The sequence below is a fragment of the Typopeltis vanoorti genome, chromosome 11 (assembly GCF_054136105.1).
Source record: "Typopeltis vanoorti isolate ZY-2024b chromosome 11, IOZ_Tvanoo_1.0, whole genome shotgun sequence".
Lineage (NCBI taxonomy): Eukaryota > Metazoa > Arthropoda > Arachnida > Uropygi > Thelyphonidae > Typopeltis > Typopeltis vanoorti.
Genome location: NC_143559.1, coordinates 19,635,320 through 19,660,812, shown reverse-complemented (window position 1 = coordinate 19,660,812; position 25,493 = coordinate 19,635,320). Strand labels below are relative to the sequence as shown.

The 25,493-nt window shown below is 35.8% G+C and overlaps 1 protein-coding gene across 3 annotated transcripts in view; it reads right to left on the bottom strand.

Annotated features, from left to right (window-relative positions):
• Nucleotides 1-25,493, bottom strand: part of LOC150101351 (methionine synthase-like) — an 815,136-nt gene that overhangs the window by 344,991 nt on the left and 444,652 nt on the right. For all 3 annotated transcript variants that reach the window (XM_090400909.1, XM_090400910.1, XM_090400911.1), the window contains exon 21: nt 10,436-10,534. In XM_090400909.1, the coding sequence (XP_090257035.1) occupies nt 10,436-10,534 (99 nt within the window). The remainder of the gene's footprint in view (nt 1-10,435; nt 10,535-25,493) is intronic.

Sequence of the window (25,493 nt, the reverse complement as noted above, 5' to 3'; positions counted from 1 at the left end):
ACTTCATTTATAATTACATCCTCTGATGGGATGACCAAATCCAAGACCTTCAATCCTCGTGTGCCCTCTGTTAGATACTGTCTGAGGTAGTTATTCCTCGAAAACTCAAGAAACTCATTTTCTTTACTTCCAGTTGCTATCTCATCAATCTAGTTTACATTGCCATAATTAAAATCGCCCATTATGATCACTCTTTTCGTATTTGCTTGGCTAATTTGATTATACATTTCATAGTCACTACCATCCACATTACCTGGTCTATAACAACCAAGTATTTCATTCCATTCACCTCTATCTCACACTATACTGCCTCAAAACCACTGGCACTATTTCCCTCTTGCATCTCTACTTTGTATGGACATAACTCTTTCTCTATCCTCTAAAGCACTCCCCCTCACTTTTTACCCCTTCTATCCTCACAAAACACATCATATCCTTCCATCTCTATTCTTATCAGGATGTCTTCCTCATCTAACCATGTCTCACTTATTCTAACAATTTTTGGGTGAACAGACTCAATTAGTGCAACCATTTCATCTGCCTTGTTTCTTACATTTCTAGCATCTGTATATAAACACAGCAGCTCATTCCTGGATCTACAGCTAGTTCTACTGATAACACTCATTCGATGTGATCTCTCCGTGCTCAACTGGGGACATTTCCCTTTCTGCTTATTCATTTTAGAACCCTTTTCAATTCCAACTGTTTCCTCTTGATCTCCGGTCATCCCATTACTTTCCTGCCTACACATGCTCTCACCTCCACTTGGAGCATCCACCTTTCTCATGCTGTGTACTCGTCCACCGTGAGCCTCCCCGTTTCCCTGTTCATCTTGCACCCCCATTCTCTCCTTTTCCATACTCATGCCACTTACTTCCTCATTCATACCCACCTCTTCAATCTCTCTCTCCTGTCATACTCTCTTGCTCTTCCACATCACTTCACACTTGATCTGATCCATTCTCTATACTCACTTGTCTACCTTCCAGCAACAGTCTCTCCAAATGACTCACACCATAACCCTCAAATATAGTCCATCATTCCCATACAGTTCACTTCATTCCTTCAAATTCATTCCACACATTAACAAATTATACTCCCCCTCTCCTCACATATTTCAGCCAACATACCATTCATAACCCTTGTCTTCAGCCTCATCTCACGACAGTCATACCTAGGCAACATGCTTACTAGCCTTCCTGTCACACTATTCTCTTTTATCCGTCTAAGCAGCCTCCTGATATCCATTCTGACGTGCCTTTGTCCTTTGTCAAGTCATTCGTACCTATTAAAACCATCAACTCCTTTGCTCGCTCTCTTCTCATATCCAATACCTCAATCATTCTACTCATTTTACTGCCTGGAAAATATACCTTGTGCACAGTCTCTCCAAATGACTTACACCATAATCCTCAAATGCAGTCCATCATTCCCATACAGTTCACTTCATCCTTCAAACTCATTCCACACATTAACAAATATTTCAGCCAACATACCATTCATAACCCTTGTCTTCTGCCTCATCTCACGACAGTCATACCTAGGCAACATGCTTACTACCCTTTCTGTCACATTATTCTCTTTTATCTGTCTAAGCAGCCTCCTGATGTCCATTCTGACGTGCCTTTGTCCTCTGTCAAGTCATTTGTACGTATTAAAACTATCAATTCCTTCACTCGCTCCCTCCTCATATTCAATGCCTCATTCATTCTACTCATTTTACTGCCTGGAAAACATACCTTGTGCATCTTCTCATCCAGCAGACCTTTAATAATGGAGTCGCCATACAATGCCACTCACTCATCTTTCATTAACTCTTTCGTACCTACTTGATTTGTTTTAATCGTTTTCACCCAAATTTTCTTAATTTCACTCTGCATCCATTTCATCTCTTGCCTCATCCAACCCAATTCATCTTTCGAATCTTACATGACATTCTCTCTATCATTCAATCTTTCTAATTTTCAAACTCTCAACTCCTGCTTCGCAATTTTACTCTCATTCATCATTTTGAGTTTCTGTACTTTCGGTCCATGCATCCAATTTTCGCTTTCATTCATTCTTTCCATTTTTCCCACTTTTGACACGCTATTTCTGGTTTCTTTTGTTCTCTCAATTTTGTTTCCTTCTGCCACATTCACCTCGCTTTCGTTCTTTTTACCATCCATTATGGTTTTGAAATCACTCATTTTCTGAAGAATATATATATATATATATAGAATAAATTCAGATATACCTTTGTAGGATGTTGCTGGGTGTCTTCTTATTCAGCAGCATTCCGGCATATGGCAATATACATTCATCTGCTGTTAAAAGGAAGTTAGTATGATTGAAAGGAAGGGGGGGGGGGTTGGAAAATGTGAAGATGTGAGAGAATTATTGGTGAGCAAGGGTATGTGAACTTTTTGAAAAACCCGGGCTTTTTATATATTATTAACGGTGGGCAGAGAATACTTTGGAAGGGGAGTGAAAATATAAATTTTTGGGAAAGGGGAAGGATATGATGGGATGCTCCCACCCCTGATCTTATCCCATCATATCCTTCCCCAAAAATTTATATCCCCCCCCCCCCAAAGTATTCTCTGACTGCCTTTAATAATATATAAAAAACCTGGATTTTTCAAAAAGTTCACATACCCCTTGCCTCACCAATAATTCTCCCACATCTCTCTCTCAACCCCACATTTTCCAACCTCCCTTCCTTTCAATTATACTTCCTTCTTTTTAACAGCAGATAAATGTATATTGCTACAAGCTAGGATGCCACTGAATAAGAAGACAACCAGCAGCATCCTACAAAGGTATGTCCAAATTATCCCTTCTATATATTCTTCATATATCTGTCTATATAAAACATCAGTAATGCCCTAAAATTTGAGTAAACAATGACATTATAAAAAAGGAGCACTGCTAAACAAAAATAGGCTAAATAACCATAAAAATAAAAATAATAATATTGTTGGGTATATACTGAAGATGCTTCTAAATCCAGAACTATGTCTTTGCAATTTGATTACACTGGCCACAGGCTTCTTTTCCTTTTTTGATATGGCACCAATTGTTTAGAGAATAACAGATATCTAAAATTATTCAGCTAGTCAACAAATAGTTTTACAAAGTATTTGTTCTACAATATTTCTAATAAATTTCGGAAATATATTTCAAGCTACATTTTCACTATAATAGAAATCATTCATATGTATGCATAAAATATTAATTTTGAGCATTTTTTTTCTTTGAAAAAGTCCTGAATTATATTACTATAGATGCTCTTTGCCACTCCTGAAATAATCTGTATTAGAAATACTACCTAATAATCACCTTTACCCTAGCAACTGGCTGAAAGTCTGAGGGTACTCACTACTGTTGAGAAAGAAAAGAAAAGAAGACATATATTCCAGAATGAACACTCAAAGGTCCAAACAATTTCTGATATATACCCTAGTATATATCAGAAATTTCCTTATTGATTATGGGACATTCTAAACAGTAATGCTGTTTCTTTTGTAAACTAATAAAGTATTTTTGTAAAAGTTAGAATTCACTAATAAAGTGATGAATCCTACCTATCACTCTCTGGATAATTTCTTCACTTATAATAATTGAATAATTGAATTATAATAATCAAAAAATTATCTAATACAATTTATTATCTAATACAAATTACTTCGAGAATTCAACTATTTTTTGAGCATGGAGGGAAGAGGGGATTTATTATTATCTTTGTGCTCCTCCTATTTCTCATCATTTGAAAAACCTCTTCAATGTTAATCTGAAAAAAACCTCTTATCAATTTATATGTCTTTATCATACCCCACCTCCTCCTATTCACCAGACTCTGCAAATCACATTTTCTTAACCTCTCTTCATACTCATTATTCCAGACACCAGAAATACTTTAGCTACCTAATCAAACTCAAGATTTTTCAGATTATAGCTTATTTTCAAGCAACTACAAGAAACTGTATTACACTTTGGGAACAAGTAAGAATGTATCAGTACTCCATTTTTACCTTTTCCCACAAGCAACAATGTATACACTTTTAGTAAAAGTATAGCTACATTAAAATTGTTGTACAATATCAAAATTAAGAGGAAATTTATTTCAAACATATTTTCTTTTTCAGGATATGATCTTTTCAGAAGAAAATTTTATTCAGAATGACCCTCCTTTACTCTCTCTCTCTCTCTCTTGTTTCCTGAAAACAAAGTGCAGACAATTTTTGTTGCTATTTTTATCAATGTAATATTGAAAATAATTATAAGAATGGCATTTTATCATTATTTTCATCATCATCAAAATTCCATAAAGTCAAAACACTCACAGTGTGATGTCCACAATCTCACAACACATGATCTGATCTCTGAACATGAATTAAACCCATTCACACGTTCTAGACTTGCTCTATCCCAATGCATATAGGGCAACCAGATCCGTGCACATTAGTCATATCTGTCCATATGTGGCCCAATCAAGACCTTATATACAAGAAAACCATCCCTTTGCTTCTGCATGTTAAGGTCCGCCTCATAATTTCATAATCCATTGTGATGTTCTCAAAATTTTAAGTGTGACCCCTAAACTTCACGTCTCTGTTCCCACCACTTCTGGATCTCTCATTTTTCCCCTCCTCTTTCAAAATTTCTCCATTAATTGTACATTCTAAAGACTTTACCCATTGCAACATTAAACTAGTAGCTCCATTGACTTGCCCACTCAGACAGTCTATTTAGATCATCATGTAAGGCCACAACATCTGCCTTACTCTTCATTCATAGTTCTTTCCCCAAATTTGCATCATCTGCACATCCCAGTTAAGCCTATCCCATTACCATTAACATATGAGTCAAACAATAATGGTTCCAAAACACACCCATGGAGCAAACTACTAGTGACCTTCCTCTTTTGGGATACTTTCCCATACATAACCACTGAGTCTTATCCAATCACACCTAACCCAATTTATTTATCAGCTAGTCATGTGGCAATCTATCAAACACCTTTGAAAAATCAAAGTGTATCACTGTATATGAATCTACTTTAAAGTGAATTTGTCACCTTGTTGTAATACATAAAAAGACTGCTAAAGCATGACCTTCCCTTAATAATCCCATGCTAATCATCATAGCAGATATTGCTATTATGGACTCAATTCTGAATCCATATCCACAGCAACTTCTCCAACACCTTAACCACAGCACCAGACACATACCGACTGGCTTATAATTGTAGCCTTGGCCTATCTGTGCTCTCTTTAAACTCCTTTTGGACCTTCCCCATTACAAGACTAATGTGTGATAAGGGTGCAGTTAACTGTGTGGAGCATTTGTCGAGATGTGCAGCAAAATATCAAGTCCTATTCTGTCTTAATTCATCACATTTATATAATTCTTCATTCCTGCCTCATACGTCTATGATCATTCTTTTATCTACCTGCCACACATTGAAAGAACTCTATGATATTTCTGGGCCTGATTAATTTCTGCTGTCCTTATCAACCAAGTTACCTTGAAGCCTGCTCTTTGTACTCCTCATCTAACTGATTATTATATTTCATCTTGTGTTCTCTCATCAAGCCATCTTGATCAGTACCCAGGCAAAATATCTCTCCATTTCATCCAACACCTCTTTTCATGCTATGCTTCACATTTATCTCCTTAGTTTTTCATAATTGCTGGTGTTATAATTTTACATATACAGGGTGTTCGGGATAAATTTGACAGTTTCGTAAGGAAAAAGAAAATCTTCTTTGTATCTATTAAATTTAATGAACTGACAAAAAAACATTACAGGCAGAGTTAATTACAATACTATCAACAAGATTTACTCAAAATAACCACCATTAGCATCGATCACAGCTTCAATTCTGCTTCGGAACCTCGAACAAGCTGATGCTACAGTCTCCCTGGGAAGGGCCGCAAAAACTGTTTTAATTTTATCCATTAACTGGGCTTTTGTATTACTGGAAGTGCGATTGGTGTCTTTTTCAACTGCGCCCCATACAAAATAATCCATGGGGTTAAGGTCTGGGGAGTTTGGAGGCCAAACATTTGGACTGGTGAAGTCGTAGAAATTTTCAGACAACCATTTTTGACTTTTCCCAGAGGTGTGGCAAGGGGCCGAATCCTGCTGCCATACATATGGCCTACCATTGGCTACCCTTGTTATCCAGGGCTTGACTACAGTTAGCAACTCCACGAACAAAGCCCGAATTCCAATGCCAGGGTTCTTCAACACCTGTTCCTGCAGATTTGCGAGGAATTCTGCTGTACGAACGCAATCAGATCGTCTGCTAGGGATCTTTCTTCTTGCTACATCCTCGTAGTCACTATTGCAAGTCTCTAGTTCATGCCTGATTGTTTTTACTGTATTCAGGGAGCATTGGGCAGCAGTCGTAATATCCTTATTTTGATGGCGGGCACGAATCATCATGATACAAGTTATTCTCTTCCATGATTCAGGTGGGTTCCAGCTATCCATCCTTTCTGACATCTTGTATATGAATGAAGAAGGGTCCAAACTTTTAAATGAAGAGAAGTGTGTGTTAATACATGTAACTTACGGAAAAATATAATTAATTATAAATATGTCAAATTTATCCCGAACACCCTGTAATTTTTCCTTACAGAAGTTATCATGTGACTGGAGGTAGATAGAAATTGGAGGAAGATGAGACGCTCCATTTACAATGACATCCTCTGATTATATGATAGCTAAGATTCTCAGTCCTCATTTGCCTCTGTTACACATTGCTTAAGATAGTTTGTCCCTCATGAACTCAAAAAATTCATTATTACCTGATCCATCCTACTATCTTCCAATTCACACCATACTGCTTCAAAACCACTGTCACTATTTCCCTTTGTATATCTACCTTCAGCAGACATAACTCTACTATTATCACCAGCAGCATCCCCACCCCTTCCTTTTTTGACCTTCCCATCGTCATGAAAAACATCATATCCTTTCTGTCATCACACCATTTTCATCCAATCATGTTTCACTTTTTACAACTATCTTCAGGTGTATAAACTCAATAAATGCAACAATTTTATCTCCCTTACTTCTGATACTCCCAGTGTTTGTGAATAAGCACAGAAATTCATTTCTTGTCTATAATCAATTCTACCCATGCCACCCCTCATTTTCAACTTCTCCATACCTGCTCCTGTATGCTCACATTTATAACCCTTTACTACATATATCTCCCCAGACTCAACTTCACTTACCATTCACCCAATGACCATCCCAATACATTCAATCATTACTGCTTCTGAAAATTCACTCTCCTTACACCGTGTCTCACTGACCACCCAACTTTCTCTGTCCAGCTTCATTCCTTTTCTCACATTCTCAGCTCTTGTACTACTCATTTACACATTCACACATGTACATTTCAATCTCAATGTTCCACTCTCCTGGTGATTCATATGGAATCCATTTAAATGGAACTGTATTTCTTTTATACAATTCCATTTCACCATTTGAATGCATTTCACACATCAACAAATTGCACCCCTTTCTTTTCCTATAATTCTACTAGCATACCAATTATTATTTCTACTCCTTTTCTTTTTCCTCATAAAAAAAGACCTTAGTTCATCTCTTCTTACCTTTGATAACACTCAGTCCAGGCATCTCACTCTTGAGGTGACATTTACTGTTCTAACCTTTCCAGACACAAAACACATCACACTCCATCTTCAATCTCTAAAAAACCTGGTATCCATAAATCATTCAAAATACCATATTTCGCAATTCCAAAATCCATCCCACCTTTGAATATTACTCTACCACAATGTCAGTCAAGCATCTCACTTCTTTGAGTGATATTTACCCTCCAACCTTTACTGGAACAAACACATTATATCAGCACATTATAAATGTGTTAATATAATGTGCTTTTTACAGATATGATCTGTAAAAAACCTGTCATCCATATTCACTCAAGATACTGCATTTAATTTGTTCAGTGTATTAACTTTGTACAAATCCAAAATCCACCTAACCTTGTAATGCTGTTCTATCATATTTGGAAAGGGACACCAAAAACCTCTCTCAAAATTCTTGATTCTGTGCAAAAGAGGGCAGTACAACTAAAATTGATGATCCTTTTTTACAAGTTCTGTCCAGCTACTGTCTCGCAGATGGTAAATTTCTACACTGTCTTCCATGGGTGCAGCTCTATAGAATTGGCATTCATTATTGCTCTCATTTCTACTAAATCTATAATAAATAACAAAGCAGCAGCTGCCTAACAGCCATTTACAGTTCAACTGATAACCCAACAAACCTGCAACTCTCATTCATCTTTCATTCCCTCTTATTCTATTTTCTGGAACAGTCTCAAGAAATGTACCTCAAAGACTACTACCTCCAGTTCTTCAAAAAAGAACATGAATAGATTTCTTTTCTCTTAACACCTGCCCACCCATGCATGGCATCAATCTGCTTTAGGTTTTATAACTTCTTGTATTATATTAAACAGATTATAAGAACTTATGAGATACAAAAATAATAAAAAAATTCTACTGGTGTTTTATTGACTTCAAACAAGCTTTTGACTCAATAAACCAAAGTAAACTCATTAAAATTCAAGAAAACAGAGGGTTTGACAAATACCTACTGCTTATCAAGAATTACTATTGAGAAACAAGCAGTAGTGAAATACAAAAACACAGAAACAGATCAAATAGCAATTAAAAAAGAAGTTATGCAACGCTGCCCATTGCCACCATATTTATTCAACCTGTACCTAAAAGAAGTAATAATAGTAGAAGGACTACAGCTGTGTGAAGGAATTACTGCAAATGGAAGAAATATAGCACATTTAAAGTATGCTGATGACACAGTTATCACTACAGACAACCAAGAAAAATTAGAAAATATCCCGACTAAGCTGCATCAAACAATTAACAAATATGATATGAAAATTAATTTTAGTAAAAAAACAAAACTAATGGTAATAAGGAAGAAAAAGGGAAGCAATCCAAATTAAAGCAGGAAACAATAATATAGAACAAGTAAAGCAATTCAATTACTTAGGATCAATTATCACTGAAGATCTAAACTATTTCGAAACCATAAAACACAGAATCACGAATGGATGGATAACAATGGACAGACAACAAAAAATATGGAACAATAAAGGATTAATTATTATTATTATTATTATTATTCAAGCTTCCATGGAGTCAAAAGACTCATCGTGGGTGGTCCTTCCTAAGAAAATCAAAGTCTATCAAGACTCATCATGGAAGGTCCTGCCTAGGAAACACAAAGTCTATCATACCACTCCTTAAACTCATTGACTGTTCTTGCTCTCACCACTCTATCAGGCAATGCATTCCATGGTTCAACCACCCTCCATGCAAAGAAACCACTCCTCACCCTCTTGCTCACAGTTTCCTTTCATAACTTCCAGCATAGGAAGACCAAGAAAGGAATGGACTGACAACATAAAACTCCATAATAGAACTACATAAAAAGACAGCAGACAGAAAGAAATGGCGAAAATTCCTTTTTTGAAGAACTCTACATGCCATAAGCAGAAGAGAAGAAGAAGAACTTGCATAGGGAAGTAATATTAAAAAAACATTCAGAGACCAAACATGGAACTTTTCAAGCCATCTCAAGCCTCCAAAAAACAGTAGTGATCTCACATGCATTGAAATCCATCTCCCAACTAAAGACATCCATAAACACCCATGCCCATAGTGAAATTTGAACATCTGATCTATTGCTTCAGGAGAATGGAATTCTTCTGAACATCAATGGGTTCAGGAGAACAAACTAATAGGTCAGATGTCAGATAATAAATGGTGTTATCTAAGAACAAGATAAGTTGATCTCATATGCTATCCCATACATCTGAGACATCAGAAACAGCTGCATTGAATGAGCATCTCAAAAGATATGTCATCTACATCCACTCTAAAAAAATTGCCACCATTATCACTCATCTTTCATTCCCTCTTACTCTATTTTCTGGAACAGTCTCATGAACCAATGTCTATTATGAAATAGACATTGGTTCATGAGAATAAAGCTCTCTAACATTTCCTAACATACCATACCCACATACAGTTGTCTCAAATAAAAAACATGTGAGGCAATTATTTCAAGAATGTCAGTGCAACATTTAAGATGCCACTAAAGACCACAGGCTCTTGCATTGTATATGTATGCACATAAATAATCATAATCATTAAATAAAGTTAATTATTACCAAAGGTACTTACTGTTTTTCATTAAGCCTCAACATATCAACAACATGAGGGATTTGTGCAAGATGGGTATGCATCTGAGAGAGAGAGAGAGAGAGAGAGAGAGTGTGTGTGTGTGTGTGTGTGTGTTAGAGAGTAAGTAAAGTACAATGAATTGAGTTGAGATGGTGGAGTGTATTAATTATAAACATACCAGCAAGTGACTTACATGCATAAGAGGTCCTTCAATAATATAAAGAGAATGAGGATATGTTTCTTTCTTTTGCATCGCCTCTTCTAAATCTCTTTCAATATAAGTGTGAACACCCTGCAAACAAGATGAGAAAATAAATATAAAAGCATGCACATAATTTAAGTGAAATATTAATGCTAAGAAAAATAAATAAATAAAAACCATACACAGATTATTATTATTATTAACCTGGAATCTTAAATCCAATGTTGTTATCACTGAAAAAATCAAAAATCAGCTGGCTAGTACTTGAATTATACTAAAAACAGAGCTGAAATTTACAAGAAACAATTCCTGGCTAATGCTAGGAATGTGCCCATACAGTGTTAAGTAGTGTAAGCTGAATAACCCTCATGCTTTTCACAGCTTATGATGTCAGACTAAGGAATTCTGCTAAATCAATGTGCTAAAATCTAAAGAGTCATGATTATAATACTTATATTTGAATTTACACTCATTAGGCATAAGAAATAAACTTTTCAATTATAAATATTTCTGTTGATTTAAGAATCACATCCCTAAACTAAAGGCAAAGTTGTTGGCAATTATGGACAAAACAACTAAAGGTATGGGATGGATGTTTTATCAGTTAACTGTGTGTATTCTCCAGCCAGTTGATCTGTTTTCATGGAAGAAAAACCTCAGTTTACAGCAGCAGAGAGACTAGCACTACCATAATTTCATTTATTATGTTATTATGTTAGCCTACAGGATTCTGCTGTCAGTCAATATACCAACCATTTCTACATTCATCAGGAATAACAGATAAACTTCTCAATTATATAAATGCTTTGGGTGTTCAGCAACCTGCTTTCAGCTAACTCACTTTCCATTGAAATCAACTAGTAAAGGTTCCTTGCATGCTAGATGGGAATCAAGCCAAGAATTGCAATTAAAGGGCAAATGCAGTGATATCCTCATGATGAGTATACTATGGGGACATCATGCAAAAATTAGTAAAAATATAACACATTAGTACTGTAAGCAGAAGTAAATGTTATATAATCTGGAAACTCTAGCTATAGATCAAATATAGTACTTATAAGACTATTACACTTTTTTTATAATCTTTGTCAAGTAGCTTTATTTTATCCTCCTACATGTTTCACCAATCTTTTTCTATTGGCATCTTCAGGGAATACAAACTAGTAAGCTAAAATGAAGGTTACAGACTAGGTTATAACTGATAATTCTAATTCATACAAAAATTGGTATTGTGCGTGACAATGTGCGTGTCTCATTAACATGATTTATTCGTTATGGCTCATTACGTAATTGTTATGAAAGTTCATTTCTTTGATGTTTAATGATCTGATAAAAGTTTTCCAAATTTCTGGTAAAATTAGACCTTGATTCTTGTTTAGGTTTTCAGTTTTACGGGCGACTGTAGCTGCTTCTTTAAAGGTTCTTGAATGGTAGTTATCTTCTATGTATGGCATAAGGCTCTTATCCCACTCAATATGATGGTTAGTAGAGGCAAAGTGGCATGAAAGGCCTGAAATGTCTTGTCTGTTATTTCTGACATATCCTATGTGTTCTTTCTTTCTCGTTTCAAAGCTTCTAGAGGTCTGACCCACGTAACTAATACCACATGAGCAAGGTATATTATATACTCCAGAGTACTTGTAGAATGGGTGAGGATCTTTCGGTGATCTTAAAAATTTCCGAATAGTGTTGATTGGTTTGAATGCCACTCTGATCTTATGTGGTTTTAAAAGGTTGCTGACAAAAGGAATTGTAATTGTACTGATGTATTGGACATCATCACGTTGTTGATGTGGTATATCAGTAAAGAGAATCTTGTTATAGTCTTTTTGGGTAGCCATTTAAAGAAAGTTCTCTGGATATTGTGGTTAATTCCGTTAGTAGGTCATCCTTGTCTGTCGTATACTGTATAGCTCTTTTCTTGAGACTATGGATCATACGAAAGAAGAACTAATGAATTACCTCAACCAAATCAATAGTTTCCACAATACCATCAAATTCACATTAGAAATGGAAAAAGATAAAAAACTGCCATTCCTTGACATTTTAATAATGAAACAATCCAGTAATAGTATCAACCTATCTGTATACCGAAAACCTACAAATACTGGACGTTACCTCCATTTCAACTCAGCTCATCACATAGCTCAGAAACTTAGCATTATCCATAGTCTCAAGAAAAGAGCTATACAGTATACGACAGACAAGGATGACCTACTAACGGAATTAACCACAATATCCAGAGAACTTTCTTTAAATGGTTACCCAAAAAGACTCTATAACAAGATTCTCTTTACTGATATACCACATCAACAACGTGATGACGTCCAATACATCAGTACAATTACAATTCCTTTTGTCAGCAACCTTTCCAAAAAATTAGCTAACCTTTTAAAACCACATAAGATCAGAGTGGCATTCAAACCAATCAACACTATTCGGAAACTTTTAAGATCACCGAAAGATCCTCACCCATTCTACAAGTACTCTGGAGTATATAATATACCTTGCTCATGTGGTATTAGTTACGTAGGTCAGACCTCTAGAAACTTTGAAACGAGAAAGAAAGAACACATAGGATATGTCAGAAATAACAGACAAGACATTTCAGGCCTTTCATGCCACTTTGCCTCTACTAACCATCATATTGAGTGGGATAAGAGCCTTATGCCATACATAGAAGATAACTACCATTCAAGAACCTTTAAAGAAGCAGCTAAAGTCGCCCATAAAACTGAAAACCTAAACAAGAATCAAGGTCTAATTTTACTAGAAATTTGGAAAACTTTTATCAGACCGTTAAACATCAAAGAAATGAACTTTCATAACAATTACGTAATGAGCCATAACGAATAAATCACGTTAACGAGACACACACACAATACCAATTTTTGTATGAATTAGAATTATCAGTTATAACCTAGTCTTTAACCTTCATTTTAGCTTACTAGTTTGTATTCCCTGAAGATGCCAATAGAAAAAGATTGGCGAAACATGTAGGAGGATAAAATAAAGCTACTTGACAAAGATTATAAAAAAAGTGTAATAGTCTTATGAATAATTGTCAAGAAAAAAATTCAACACAAATAAAGTACTTGTTTAAAGCTAATTCAGGCCTTCACTAAGAAGAGTGTTAGTCTTATAACAGACAAAATCATTGACCACTAAAGACATCCACAAACAACTATGTTTAGAATGGGAGTCGAACCTCCAGTGGTGGTCTCATAACAGATGAAATTATTGAATGCCTAAAGACATCCACAAACATCTATATAAGAATGGGAGTCAAACCTATAGCCTATTGGATGTAGAGAGTAAAAATATTGTCTGCTTGGCTAAGTAGGCTGGCAAATGGGATTTAACACCATTTGCCGGGTATTTCTAACTAAAGAGCAGCATTCTTTTCTGCTTGAAGACATCTAAAATTCTATCCTTTTATCATCAAGGTCATTGCATACAACCATCCGTAGTTAATATGACCATTGCTGAAGCAATTCTAGTTATTCATTTTTGATTTTATATCTAGAAACCCTATAAAATTTATCTATTATATAATGTTGCCAGAAGGTTGTAAATGCTTCATCAGTGAATGAGCTCAAGGAGAAGTATTTTATTTATAGCGTATGATGATATAACGGCCATGAGGCCCCTTTTACAGGAAAGTACAGCACCATCTCAATCCTCCCAAATTTTATCCAGGCTCGGAACCAGCATAGCTTGACGAATCAGGCCTATGGCTGGGACTTAAGTACTCCTGACTGTAATCTGTGTGTGTTCTTGGGACTGGTTTGTCTGCCTGTGGGAGGAAAAACCCCAGATAAACTGGAGAGAAAAACCCTGCTGTCCATGCACAAGACCGGCTAACTTAGATATGTCTGAGAAAGATCCTTGAGCTCCTCACGTAGATGACTATAATCAAACCCAGGACACTCCTTTCCCAGGCATACGGTTATGAAGCGTATAGCCTCTTGGCTAACTGCGCAAAAGGAGAAGTATGAATAACAAGTACTGTATGAAATATGGTTACAGTGAGTGTCTCCCAAAATGGGTCATAATAATAATAATAACAGAAGTACATAAAGAACCATTTATAAGGACTTTTTAGCTAGCTAGCTTCATATGGAGATAGCAAAGTTTTTCATCTGCAAACAAAACAGCAAACTAGGCAGGAAAAAACACATACAATGAAGAGATGTAATGCTCTGGCTTCACAGCCTTAGGTGCTTTGGCTGAAATTCCAAATAACTGAACCTAACCCAACCCAATCCAATCTAGTATTTGTGTAGGTTAGTTGTAGCAAGGTTTTTGACATGACTTGTGTAATACATTATACTTAATATTGTTAATATTGTTTTCATTTATAGTTAATTAACAATTGTGTAAGCTAAACAAAAGATTGTTCATGGAAATATTTTCACAAATAGATAGTGCACAATAAAAACAGCTGGCTCCACATTGCTCTAAATACCCCATAATGCAAAGCACACATCCCAGAAAGTGTCTATTGCCCTACAATTACATTCACAGTTATTTCTCAGATAAAATTTAATCTCTAGTAAAATTTCTTTTACTAGAGAGAGACCAATCGTTTAATGTCTAAGGTAGCAATATTTTAATGGCAAACAAGAATATAATTACTGTCAAATATAATGTACTCAATGACCAGTGGAAAAACTTTCTACAACCTTTCTGTATAGGCATGTATGCTTATATAAATGACTTGTGTGTAGTAGACAAATTTCATTGTCAGAGGCAAGATCACTATTCAGCTTATTAGAGGGCTGAGGTGGCTTAAAAAAGTTCTATGTTTGGTCTCTAGAGCAAGGCTTCCAGATTATTTAATACTGATATTAATATGTATAGAGTCTCTGTAGCTCAGTCAGTATAGACAAAGCCCTTTGGTCAGAAAGACCAGGGTTCAATTCCATTGTTGATGTGAGGAAACTTTATTTGGTCTCTTTCGATGAAAGGTGAGTTAGCTGGTCTCATACAGATGTAGGGGATTTTTTCACCTGGAAACTCCGATTTTTCATCCCTCAGAACAGGCAAACTGTGAACACACATGAATTACAGTCATGAATGAATCGTCCCAGCCATATGCCAACTCCGAGCCCAGATGACATCGGGGGAGGTGAGGGGGGGGAGGTGAAGCAATGGTGAACTACCCTGCAAAAATCTTGCAAGGAACGCTTTGTGGGCAATGCCTACAAAGTCACCTAGGGTCAGAAACAACTGAAAGGGAAAAACCACCACCAATATGTATTAGGCTAATAGCCTTTTGTGAGTAGGATTCACATGAAACCTGTCATAATTTAGAGGACAGTAAAAATATATAATACTAGTTTGTCTCCATAATTCTACACAATTATTATACACCATTTTGCTACTTAACTGCAAATTAAAGATGTTTTCTGTTCAAGGTATTTCTAGTATTGCATTGCCATTTATCTATCTTCCCAATGGTGATACTCCAGTAAAAGTCAACCAGAAGACATTATCAATATTATTATTATTATTATTACCTCTATTAACCGAGGCCCACAAAAAAACAAAGAGAGACTGCCACCAATCATCGCTCGGTTTACCAACAGAAGTCTGAGAGACTCCATTCTTGCAGCAAGCAAGAAAACAAGGCTGACAACAACGATCCTAACTGATAAGAAACTCCCAACACCAATTTATATAACGGAACACTGGACTCCATACTTCAAAAATCATTTATATCAAGCAAGAAAGACAAAAACAGAGAAAAACTACAAGTTCCTGTGGACTAAGAATTCACAGATATTTATGAGAAAGAATGAAAACACTTGAGTAAACATAATTACAAGTGAATCCGACTTACACCGCCTACCAATATAAAACACTAACTTTTCACATCCTTAAGAATAAGATTAGAAATCACTTAAAAACTATATAATAGAGATCTCAAACATAAGCGAACATAACCAGTCAGACAACATAAACTTCAAGGTCTCTGACTCTTTGAAGAAATGGTCAGACAACATTTCCACCAATACCAACTTCACCGTACACACAAACATAAGAAGTATAAAAAAACGCTGGCTTACATTGCTAACACAGCTCAATTATACCATGATAAACATAGATGCGCTAACACTGACTGAAGTTGCAATAAACGACACAGAAATTTACACATACAACATAAATAATTACCAAACCTACAACTTATGTAGACCAAACAAAAGAGGAGGTGGAATCGTGGCATTTATGAAAGCAAAATACAATGTAACTGAAAAACAAACTCATTTTGAACATGCGGAAACACTAATTTTGGAAATCACAAATAGCCACAACAGTACCAAATACACAATAAACACAATATACAGACCCCCAGATAATAATCCACTCAGCTTTCTTCATGAGTTAGAAGCATGGCTAAGTGGCATCGAACCCCGCACAACACACAGGCTCATCCTAATAGGAGACATTAACATAAATAGTCTTGACCATGCTTCTTCAACCACTAACACATATCTTGATATACTAAGTCAGTAAAACATACGTGAATCCTACCATTACCTCCCAAACAAGAGAAGAAATATTCAATAACTCACTAACACAATCATGCATTGATCATATCAACATACGGGCTCCCATCCATACATATACATCATCAGTAATTAACGTCAAAATTGCCAATCACTACTTTGTCTCAAGTTCGTTTTATTACGTGATAACTAAATACTTAAGGAATTGACAGTGTACAATAGAAATATAAATTAAATCAACTTTAATATATACTTTCCGATATTTCGGCAACGTCACGTTGCCATCTTCTTGGGAACTTAAGATAAAGACACGTGCATGCAAGTACTACATAACATCAAATGAGAAATAAAGCGAGAAAGCTACCATTTTCCTAAAGTCCTGATGGTGCCTCCTGGCAGGCTATATTAGGTGTTCTTGGCCTTTGGGCTGAAGTTCTTCTGATATATGTTTCCCAAATTTGGGGCAGTCTCATGCATCCAAATTTGTTAAGGTTTGACATGTTCCTAAGGGCTGAGGCTGATTCCATGAATAGCCTTTCATATTTGAACTTGCTGCGGTGTATTGCTGTGGCTTTCTTCCACTATATTCTGTGGCGAGTATCCAGAGCATGGTTTGCAAGCCCAGAGTGGCTGTACTGGTGAAATCGGATGTACTCCTTTTGTTCTGAGATTCTGATATTTGCTGTCCTGCCTGTTTAGCCAAAGTAGGACAATTTACAGCTGCAAGGGACCTGGTATACACCAGGTAGGTCTAGGGGAAGTAGTTGGTCTTTAGTGGAGTGGATAAGTCTCTACAGGAATTGAAGAAAAACAAAGAAATAGTTATCACCAAAGTGGATAAGGGGAACGCCACTGTACTCAATCATAATGACTACACAGGTAAGCTTAAGACTTTACTATTAGATCGAGCTACTTACCTCCGCATTGAATACAATCCCACCAACTCACAAATTAGAAAACTCCATAGGCTCCTTAAGAAGTTCACTTCTTCGCCTGTGGAGATTACTAACAGACTAAAACCATATAACTCTAGACCCCCCCCCCCTGTATATATGGGCTCCCAAAAATACATAAAGAAAATGTGCCATTACGTCCCATAGTGGATGGCATTGATTCCACCACTTACAAACTAGCTAAATATTTAGCCAAAGCACTCTCACCCTATACTGGCAACACACCATTACACATAAAAAACTCAGCCCACTTCAAAGCCAGTATTGAAAACCTTACACTCCAACATAATGACATAATGGTCAGTTTTGATGTCTCCTCCTTATTCAAAAATGTCCCCCCCTCAAAGAAACCTTAGAGCTAATCCAAGCTAAATTTCCTCCCGATATCTCAGTCCTATTTCAGTTCACAGTGAACTCAGGCTATTTTGTTTGGCAGGAAAATTTCTACAAACAGATAGAGAGGACAGCCATGGGTTCACCACTTCCCCCACCCTTGGCAAACTTCTTTATGGAGACTTTTGAAGAGAAAGCTTTAAACTCTGCCCCACAAAAACCTACCATATGGTTTTGCTACATTGATGATGTGTTCGCAATTTGACCATATAGCCCGGATACACTCCTCTAATTCTTAACACACTTAAACAACCAACACCCTAGAATCAAGTTCACCCTGGAAAAAGAAAAAACAATAGCCTCCCCTTCTTAGACACACTAGTCACCCGCCAACCTGATGGAAACTTGGTTTTCTCAGTTTATAGAAAACCCACCCATACAGGCAGACACATTCACCAACAATCCCCCCTCCCAACAATACTGAGTTATTAAGACACTATTCAACAGGGAAAAACTAATCTGTTCAAATGACCAAGCCCTAACTACTGAACTAAATCACATCCTTAACACTTTCTCAGCCAATGACTACCCCCCCTCCACAAAAAAAATCCAAAAAATACTAAAACCAGTTACCCACAATCCTCCCCATTCACAAAAAAGATTATTCTATATCCATCACCATTCCCTACATCCGAGGCACCTCGGAAAAAATCAACAAAATCCTAAAAAAACATGACTTTACCTCTTGTTACAGACCATATAGAAAATTGGCATCCCTTATCCACTCCACTAAAGATCAACCACTTCCCCTAGACTACCTGGTGTATACCAGGTCCCTTGCAGCTGTAAATTGTCCTACTTTGGCCAAACAGGCAGGACAGCAAATATCAGCATCTCAGAACACAAGGACTACATCTGATTTCACCAGTACAGCCACTCAGGGCTTGCATACCATGCTCTGGATACTCACCACGGAATAAGGTGGAAGAAAGTCACAGTAATACACCACAGCAAGTTCAAATATGAAAGACTATTCATGGAATCAGCCTCAGCCCTTAGGAACACGCCAAACCTTAACAAATTTGGATGCATGAGACTGCCCCAAATTTGGGAAACGTATATCAGAAGAACTTCAGCCCAAAGGCCAAGAACACCTAATACAGCCCGCCAGGGGCACCATCAGGACTTTAGGAAAATGGTAGCGTCCTTGCTTCATTTCTCATTTGCTGTTATGTAGTACTTGCATGCACGTGGCTTTATCTTAAGTTCCCAGGAAGATGGCAACGTGACGTTGCCGAAATATCGGAAAGTATATATTAAAGTTCATTTAATTTATATTGCTAGTGTATGCTGTCAATTCCTTAAGTATTTAGTTATCATGTTTGACCAGCGTATAAGCCTTTCTACAAGAATTCGTTTTATTATATTGCCTACCTTCCTCCCACCACCACAAAAGTCGATCATACTAAAGAGCATTGTCGATAACCATGTAAAAAATACAGACTGGAATTCCCTACTTAAAATAAATGATCCTGTAACATTATATGAGAATTTCCAACTAAAGTTCACAGAAATATACAAAAAAGCAACAAAGCCTACACAAACGAATTGACAAACAGACAATAATCCATGGATAAATGGCGACATACTAAATAGTATTACTGTAAAAGAAAATCAATGAAAAAAACTAAAAAAGTCATCCAGTAACACATATTTACCAACATTATACAAAAACACAAGAAATCAACTAACAACAAAGACTCGTACAGCAAAAAGACACTACTACTTCCAAAAATTCATGGAATATAATGACAACATTAAGCAAACATGGGCTATACTTCACGAATTAGTAACTCGAAAAAAGAAAACTTCAGCACAAGATTTTATTGCAAAAAGCTTCGGTCAGGTCACAAACCAAGAGTAACTAGCAGACTCATTCAACTATGCTTTTATAAACAATATCACACAACTCAAAAAAGACAAACTACCAATGATCAACAAAAAACTACCAACTCAAAGTCAACAACAAACGATGTATTTTCCACCCGTAACATAACAGGAACTGAAAGCACTCCTACAACTAAAACCAAAGACCACCCCAGGAATAGACAAAATAAGACTCACAGACCTTATAACACACTTTGAACAAATAAATCCAATACTTTTGAAACTCGGGAACATAATATTCAACACGGGCATTATTCCACAACAACTAAAAACTGCAGTAATTACGCCAATATACAAACATGGCAAAAGAAATGATACTCAGAACTACAGACCAATAGCCACCCTGCCAGTCATCTCAAAAATTCTAGAAAAAATAACATACACTGGACTACAAAACTATTTACAGAAGTACAACATCATCTAACAAAATCAATACGGCTTTCAGAAAACAAAAAGCACCATCACTTGATTAGAAGACATCTTCGAAGCAGCAAACAAAGCTTTGATAAAAACAATTACACCGTCCTTATACTGCTTGAAACTCACCAAACTATACTCAATAGTGTTAGATCCTGAATGAAGGAATCTTGCAAAGAAATCATTCATTCAGAGTCTAACATAATAAACTTACCAACAAAGAGAAATACCTGCACATCAGCTGAAATCAAAAGTGAAACTTCTTCACTTTATATATAAAATTGCAATTTTTATTTTATGTTCCATGTATTTTAGTCTGTTGTGATTATACTAAGATCGAATTAAAGAATGTTTTAAAGGAGGAATTTTGTTAATATTGATTTAAGCCTCACTTTAGCTGATTAGAGTGATTGTGAGTCACCAGATAGAGATTAAATTATAATTCTTAGAAAGTATACTACTACATGTGTCCAGCATAACACTGGCAGCAGTAACTTAAGCAGAACGTATGTCGACGCATATTCCGTGAATCCAAGAACATAACAGCATTGGGAAAGCAAGGGATGAACCCAAGGGATGAAAAGATATGGGTCGTGTGCAAATGGGACTCCGAAAAAGGGAGTGCTCTAACGAGCGCCATATCGGAGCCCTCTCTTGTCATATTGTTTGCCTGCTTGGTTTTTTTTTGAAGTTAGCAAGTAGTTCGCATAAAGGGGGGGATGAAGCATCTGTGCTAAGGTAAGATGTCGGACAGCGAGCTTTCTTGAGAATGGAATAGGATTCTATGCAGAGCTGAAGGTAAAATTTCCAGTCCTAGAAGAATCAAGCCATCGCTGAAAAGTCCCATCGAAATGTATCCTGAAATACAGAGATTCGAGTCCATTTTCGGCAGAAATCATGAAGATAGCATAACCCCTACGTTGGCGTAAGGACAGCCAATAGACAAGAAGTAATCAGACGTACACGTGGTGCTGAAGGACATGGGAAAAAGTTCGGTAAAGTAAGATTACTCTAATTTGTGTATAATATTCCTTAGAAGAGAGAAGATTATTTGCGAATGTAAATTAAGAAATTTTTCTAAAGAACTTTATGGACAGTCTCTAATTAGAAAGTTAACCTCCTTTGAAAGTAAGAAGAATTGTTTGGAAGAGATCTTTTGTGTTGTTTGTGATAGAATTAACTTAACGAGATTAGAATTGTGGAATTATAGTAACTTAGTAACATAAAAATGTTTGCTTGTTTTTTTTATATGAATAGCATTGCAGAAAGGAAATTTAGCTTAACTTCATATCATTTGCGATCTATCCCAATTTTCAATTATTGTGTTTTACGATGTTTCATAATCTTTGATTTGATTTAGAATATGTCAACCTCTTAACTCGGTTTTTTTTTATTTAATATTGAGTCAAATTGAGTGTATGAATTTTTGTGTATTCTGTTTAGATATTCCAATAAACATGTCATATTTACCTAAACCAGAGTCATACCTGATTACAATTCCAAACTACCACTTATAAAAATAGAACCTATTTTTGCAGGAAGGAATTAGGAAGTGTACATAATTATAGATTTAGGTCACGACTGCAATAGTCTGAATCTATATGGCAGTGTTAAAGTAGATCATTGTGTAAGAACGCCTCAGAATCTAGTATTGTCTCCCTGAGTAAGGATCCTTTTCTGCTACAGGATACTGGCTGGCGCAGCAAAATATAAATTCGCCAGTATCCAAAGAGGAAACAATCCTAGATTTAAGAATATTAGGTCCGATATCTGAAGAAGTAAAATAGCGATAGAAAGATAGAATAGGAAGATATAAAGCAGTAAAATATAGAGAAAGCAACGACATAACAATAGAGCAGCTGGTAGGATTTTAATTGAAAAAGGTTTTAAATGAGAAAGGATTTAATCAAGCAACAAATTAAATAAGACTAAATCTCATAAATAAATATATAACAACAGGTATAAGAGGAACACTGCATACATGGTTCAAGAACTACCTCTCAAACAGAACACAAGTAACAAAAATAGGTACATGTCACAGTCGGGGTATACAAATAAAACACGGTGTACCTCAAGGTGCCATATTATCACCCACTCTATTCAACGTATACATTAACGATGTTCATAACATATCCATAAGAAATCAAATATTTCAGTATATGCAGATGATACTGAACTACTAGCAATCCACACAGACATCAACACGGCTCTCTGCAAAGCACAACAAGACCTAAATGAAATCACAATATACTTCCACCAAAATGCAATTCTAATCAATGGGACCAAAACACAGATGTTGATAATGCACAACCCAAGAATCATATGCCCCGCATCACTATCGATATACTGTCACACATATCACTGCATTAACAACAAAAATACCTGCCAATGTTCCGAAAACAAACCTGTAACATATGCAAAATACCTCGGTCTCTATATAGATTCCCACCTTAAATGGACAAAACATATAGAATACCTACACACCAAACTCTGGATCATTGCAGCAAAACTCTTCCAAGTTAAAGACATTATTCCATCCAACATAAAAAAACTCCTATATCACGGTATCTGTGAATCCCTACTCAGATACGGAATAACAGGCTATGCAAACACATCGAACAGCCACCTAACAAAATTAGAAGCATTACACAGGAAAACCATGTCAACAGTGATCTGGACACCTTACACGCAACAACCAATATCCGACAAGCACATGGCGGTACACAGAATTCTGAGCATTAAAAACCTGAAATACTACCTAACATTAACAAGGAATTACTTCAACATCACCTATCGAAACAATAGAGACACATATCGTATAACACAACCCACAACAATTCTCTACATTCCTACACCCTTCAACAATTCATACGGTTCTTTTGTGAGATCACATCAGATATCCATGCAACTCAACAACCTACCAAGAAATTAAAAACACATAGATAACTACAGAACATTAAAACATAAACTCTGGAAAATATACCAACAAAGTTAATATACCGTTAACACTAATATCACAAATCACCAGCATCCAATGCCAACATCCCATACATAAACAGTAGCAACAACACAAATAGTGAAGCCTAAATCCCACTCTCTTCACAAAAACTAACCAAGCTTCAAAGTAGGTGGGATTAACTCACCTCACTCAACCACACGTAATCCTTATAACCAAAGAAGTAGATTATGAAATAAAACAGTTAGTAAAGTATACAACAATAAAGAAGATACTGATTATTATGTGATAATATCATTAATATAATACTCTTATGTAACATAAAAAAAGTATCATTATTATTATTATTAATATAATTAATATTATATTATATATTAATATATATTAATAGTGAAGATAGTGAAGTCGGTATTGGTGGAAATGTTGTCTGACCATTTCTTCAAGGTCTTTGACTCTTTGAGGAAATGGTCAGACAACATTTCCGCTAATACTGACTTCTATCATAAAGACAAACATAAGAAGTATAAAAAAAACACTGGCTTACATTGATAACACTGCTCAACTACACACTGATAAACATAAATGCACTACTACTGACTGAAGATGCAATAAATGACACAGAAATTTATGTATACAACATTAATAACTACCAAACCTGCAACTTATGTAGATCAAACAAAAGAGGAGGTGGCATCGTGGCATTTATCAAAGAAAAATACAATGTTACTGAAAAATAAACTCATTTTGAACGTGCAGAAACACTAATTTTGGAAATCACAAATCAAATACACAATAAACATAATATACAGATCCCCAGATAATAATCCAATCAGCTTTCTGCATGAGTTAGAAGCATGGCTAAGAGGCATCAAACCTCGTACAACAACACATAGGCTCATCCTAATAGGAAACATTAATATAAATATTCTTGACCACGCTTCTTCAACTACTAACACATACCTTGATATACTAAGTCAGTACAACATAAACCACACCATTAACTCACAACAAGAGAAGAAATACTCAACAATTCACTAACACAATCATGCATTGATCATATCAACATACGGGCTCCCATCCATACATATACATAATCAGTAATTAACTTCAAAATTGCCGATCACAACTTTGTTTTATTACATTACCTACCCCCCCCCACCATCAACACCACCACAAAATTCGACAAAACTTCATCATATTAAAGAGCATTGTCGACAACGTTGTAAAAAATACAGACTGGAATTGCCTACTTAAAATAAATGATCCTGTAACATTATATGAGAATTTCCAACTAAAGTTTACAGAAATATACAAAAAAGAAACAAAGCCTACACAAATGAGGCGACAAAAGACAATAATCCATAGATAAATGGTGACATACTAAATAGTATTACTGTAAAAGAAAATCAATGGAAAAAAACTAAAAAAGTCATCCAGTAACACACATTTACAAACATTATACAAAAACACAAGAAATCAACTAACAACAAAGACTTGTACGGCAAAAAGACACTACTAGTTCCAAAAATTCATGGAATATAACGACAACATGAAGCAAACATGGGCTACACTTCACGAATTAGTAACTCAAAAAATTAAAACTTCAGCACAAGATTTTATTACAAAAAGTTTCGGTGAGGATACAAACCAAGAGGAACCAGCAGACTCATTCAACTATGCTTTTATAAACAATATCACACAACTCAAAAAAGACAAACTACCAATGATCAACAAAAAACTACCAACTCAAAGTCAACAACAAACGATGTATTTTCCACCCGTAACAAAACAGAAACTGAAAGAAGCTCTCTTACAGCTAAAACCAAAGACCACTCCAGGAATAAGCAAAATAAGACTCACAGACCTTTTAACACACTTTGAACAAATAAATCCAATACTTTTGAGACTCGTGAACATAATATTTGACACTG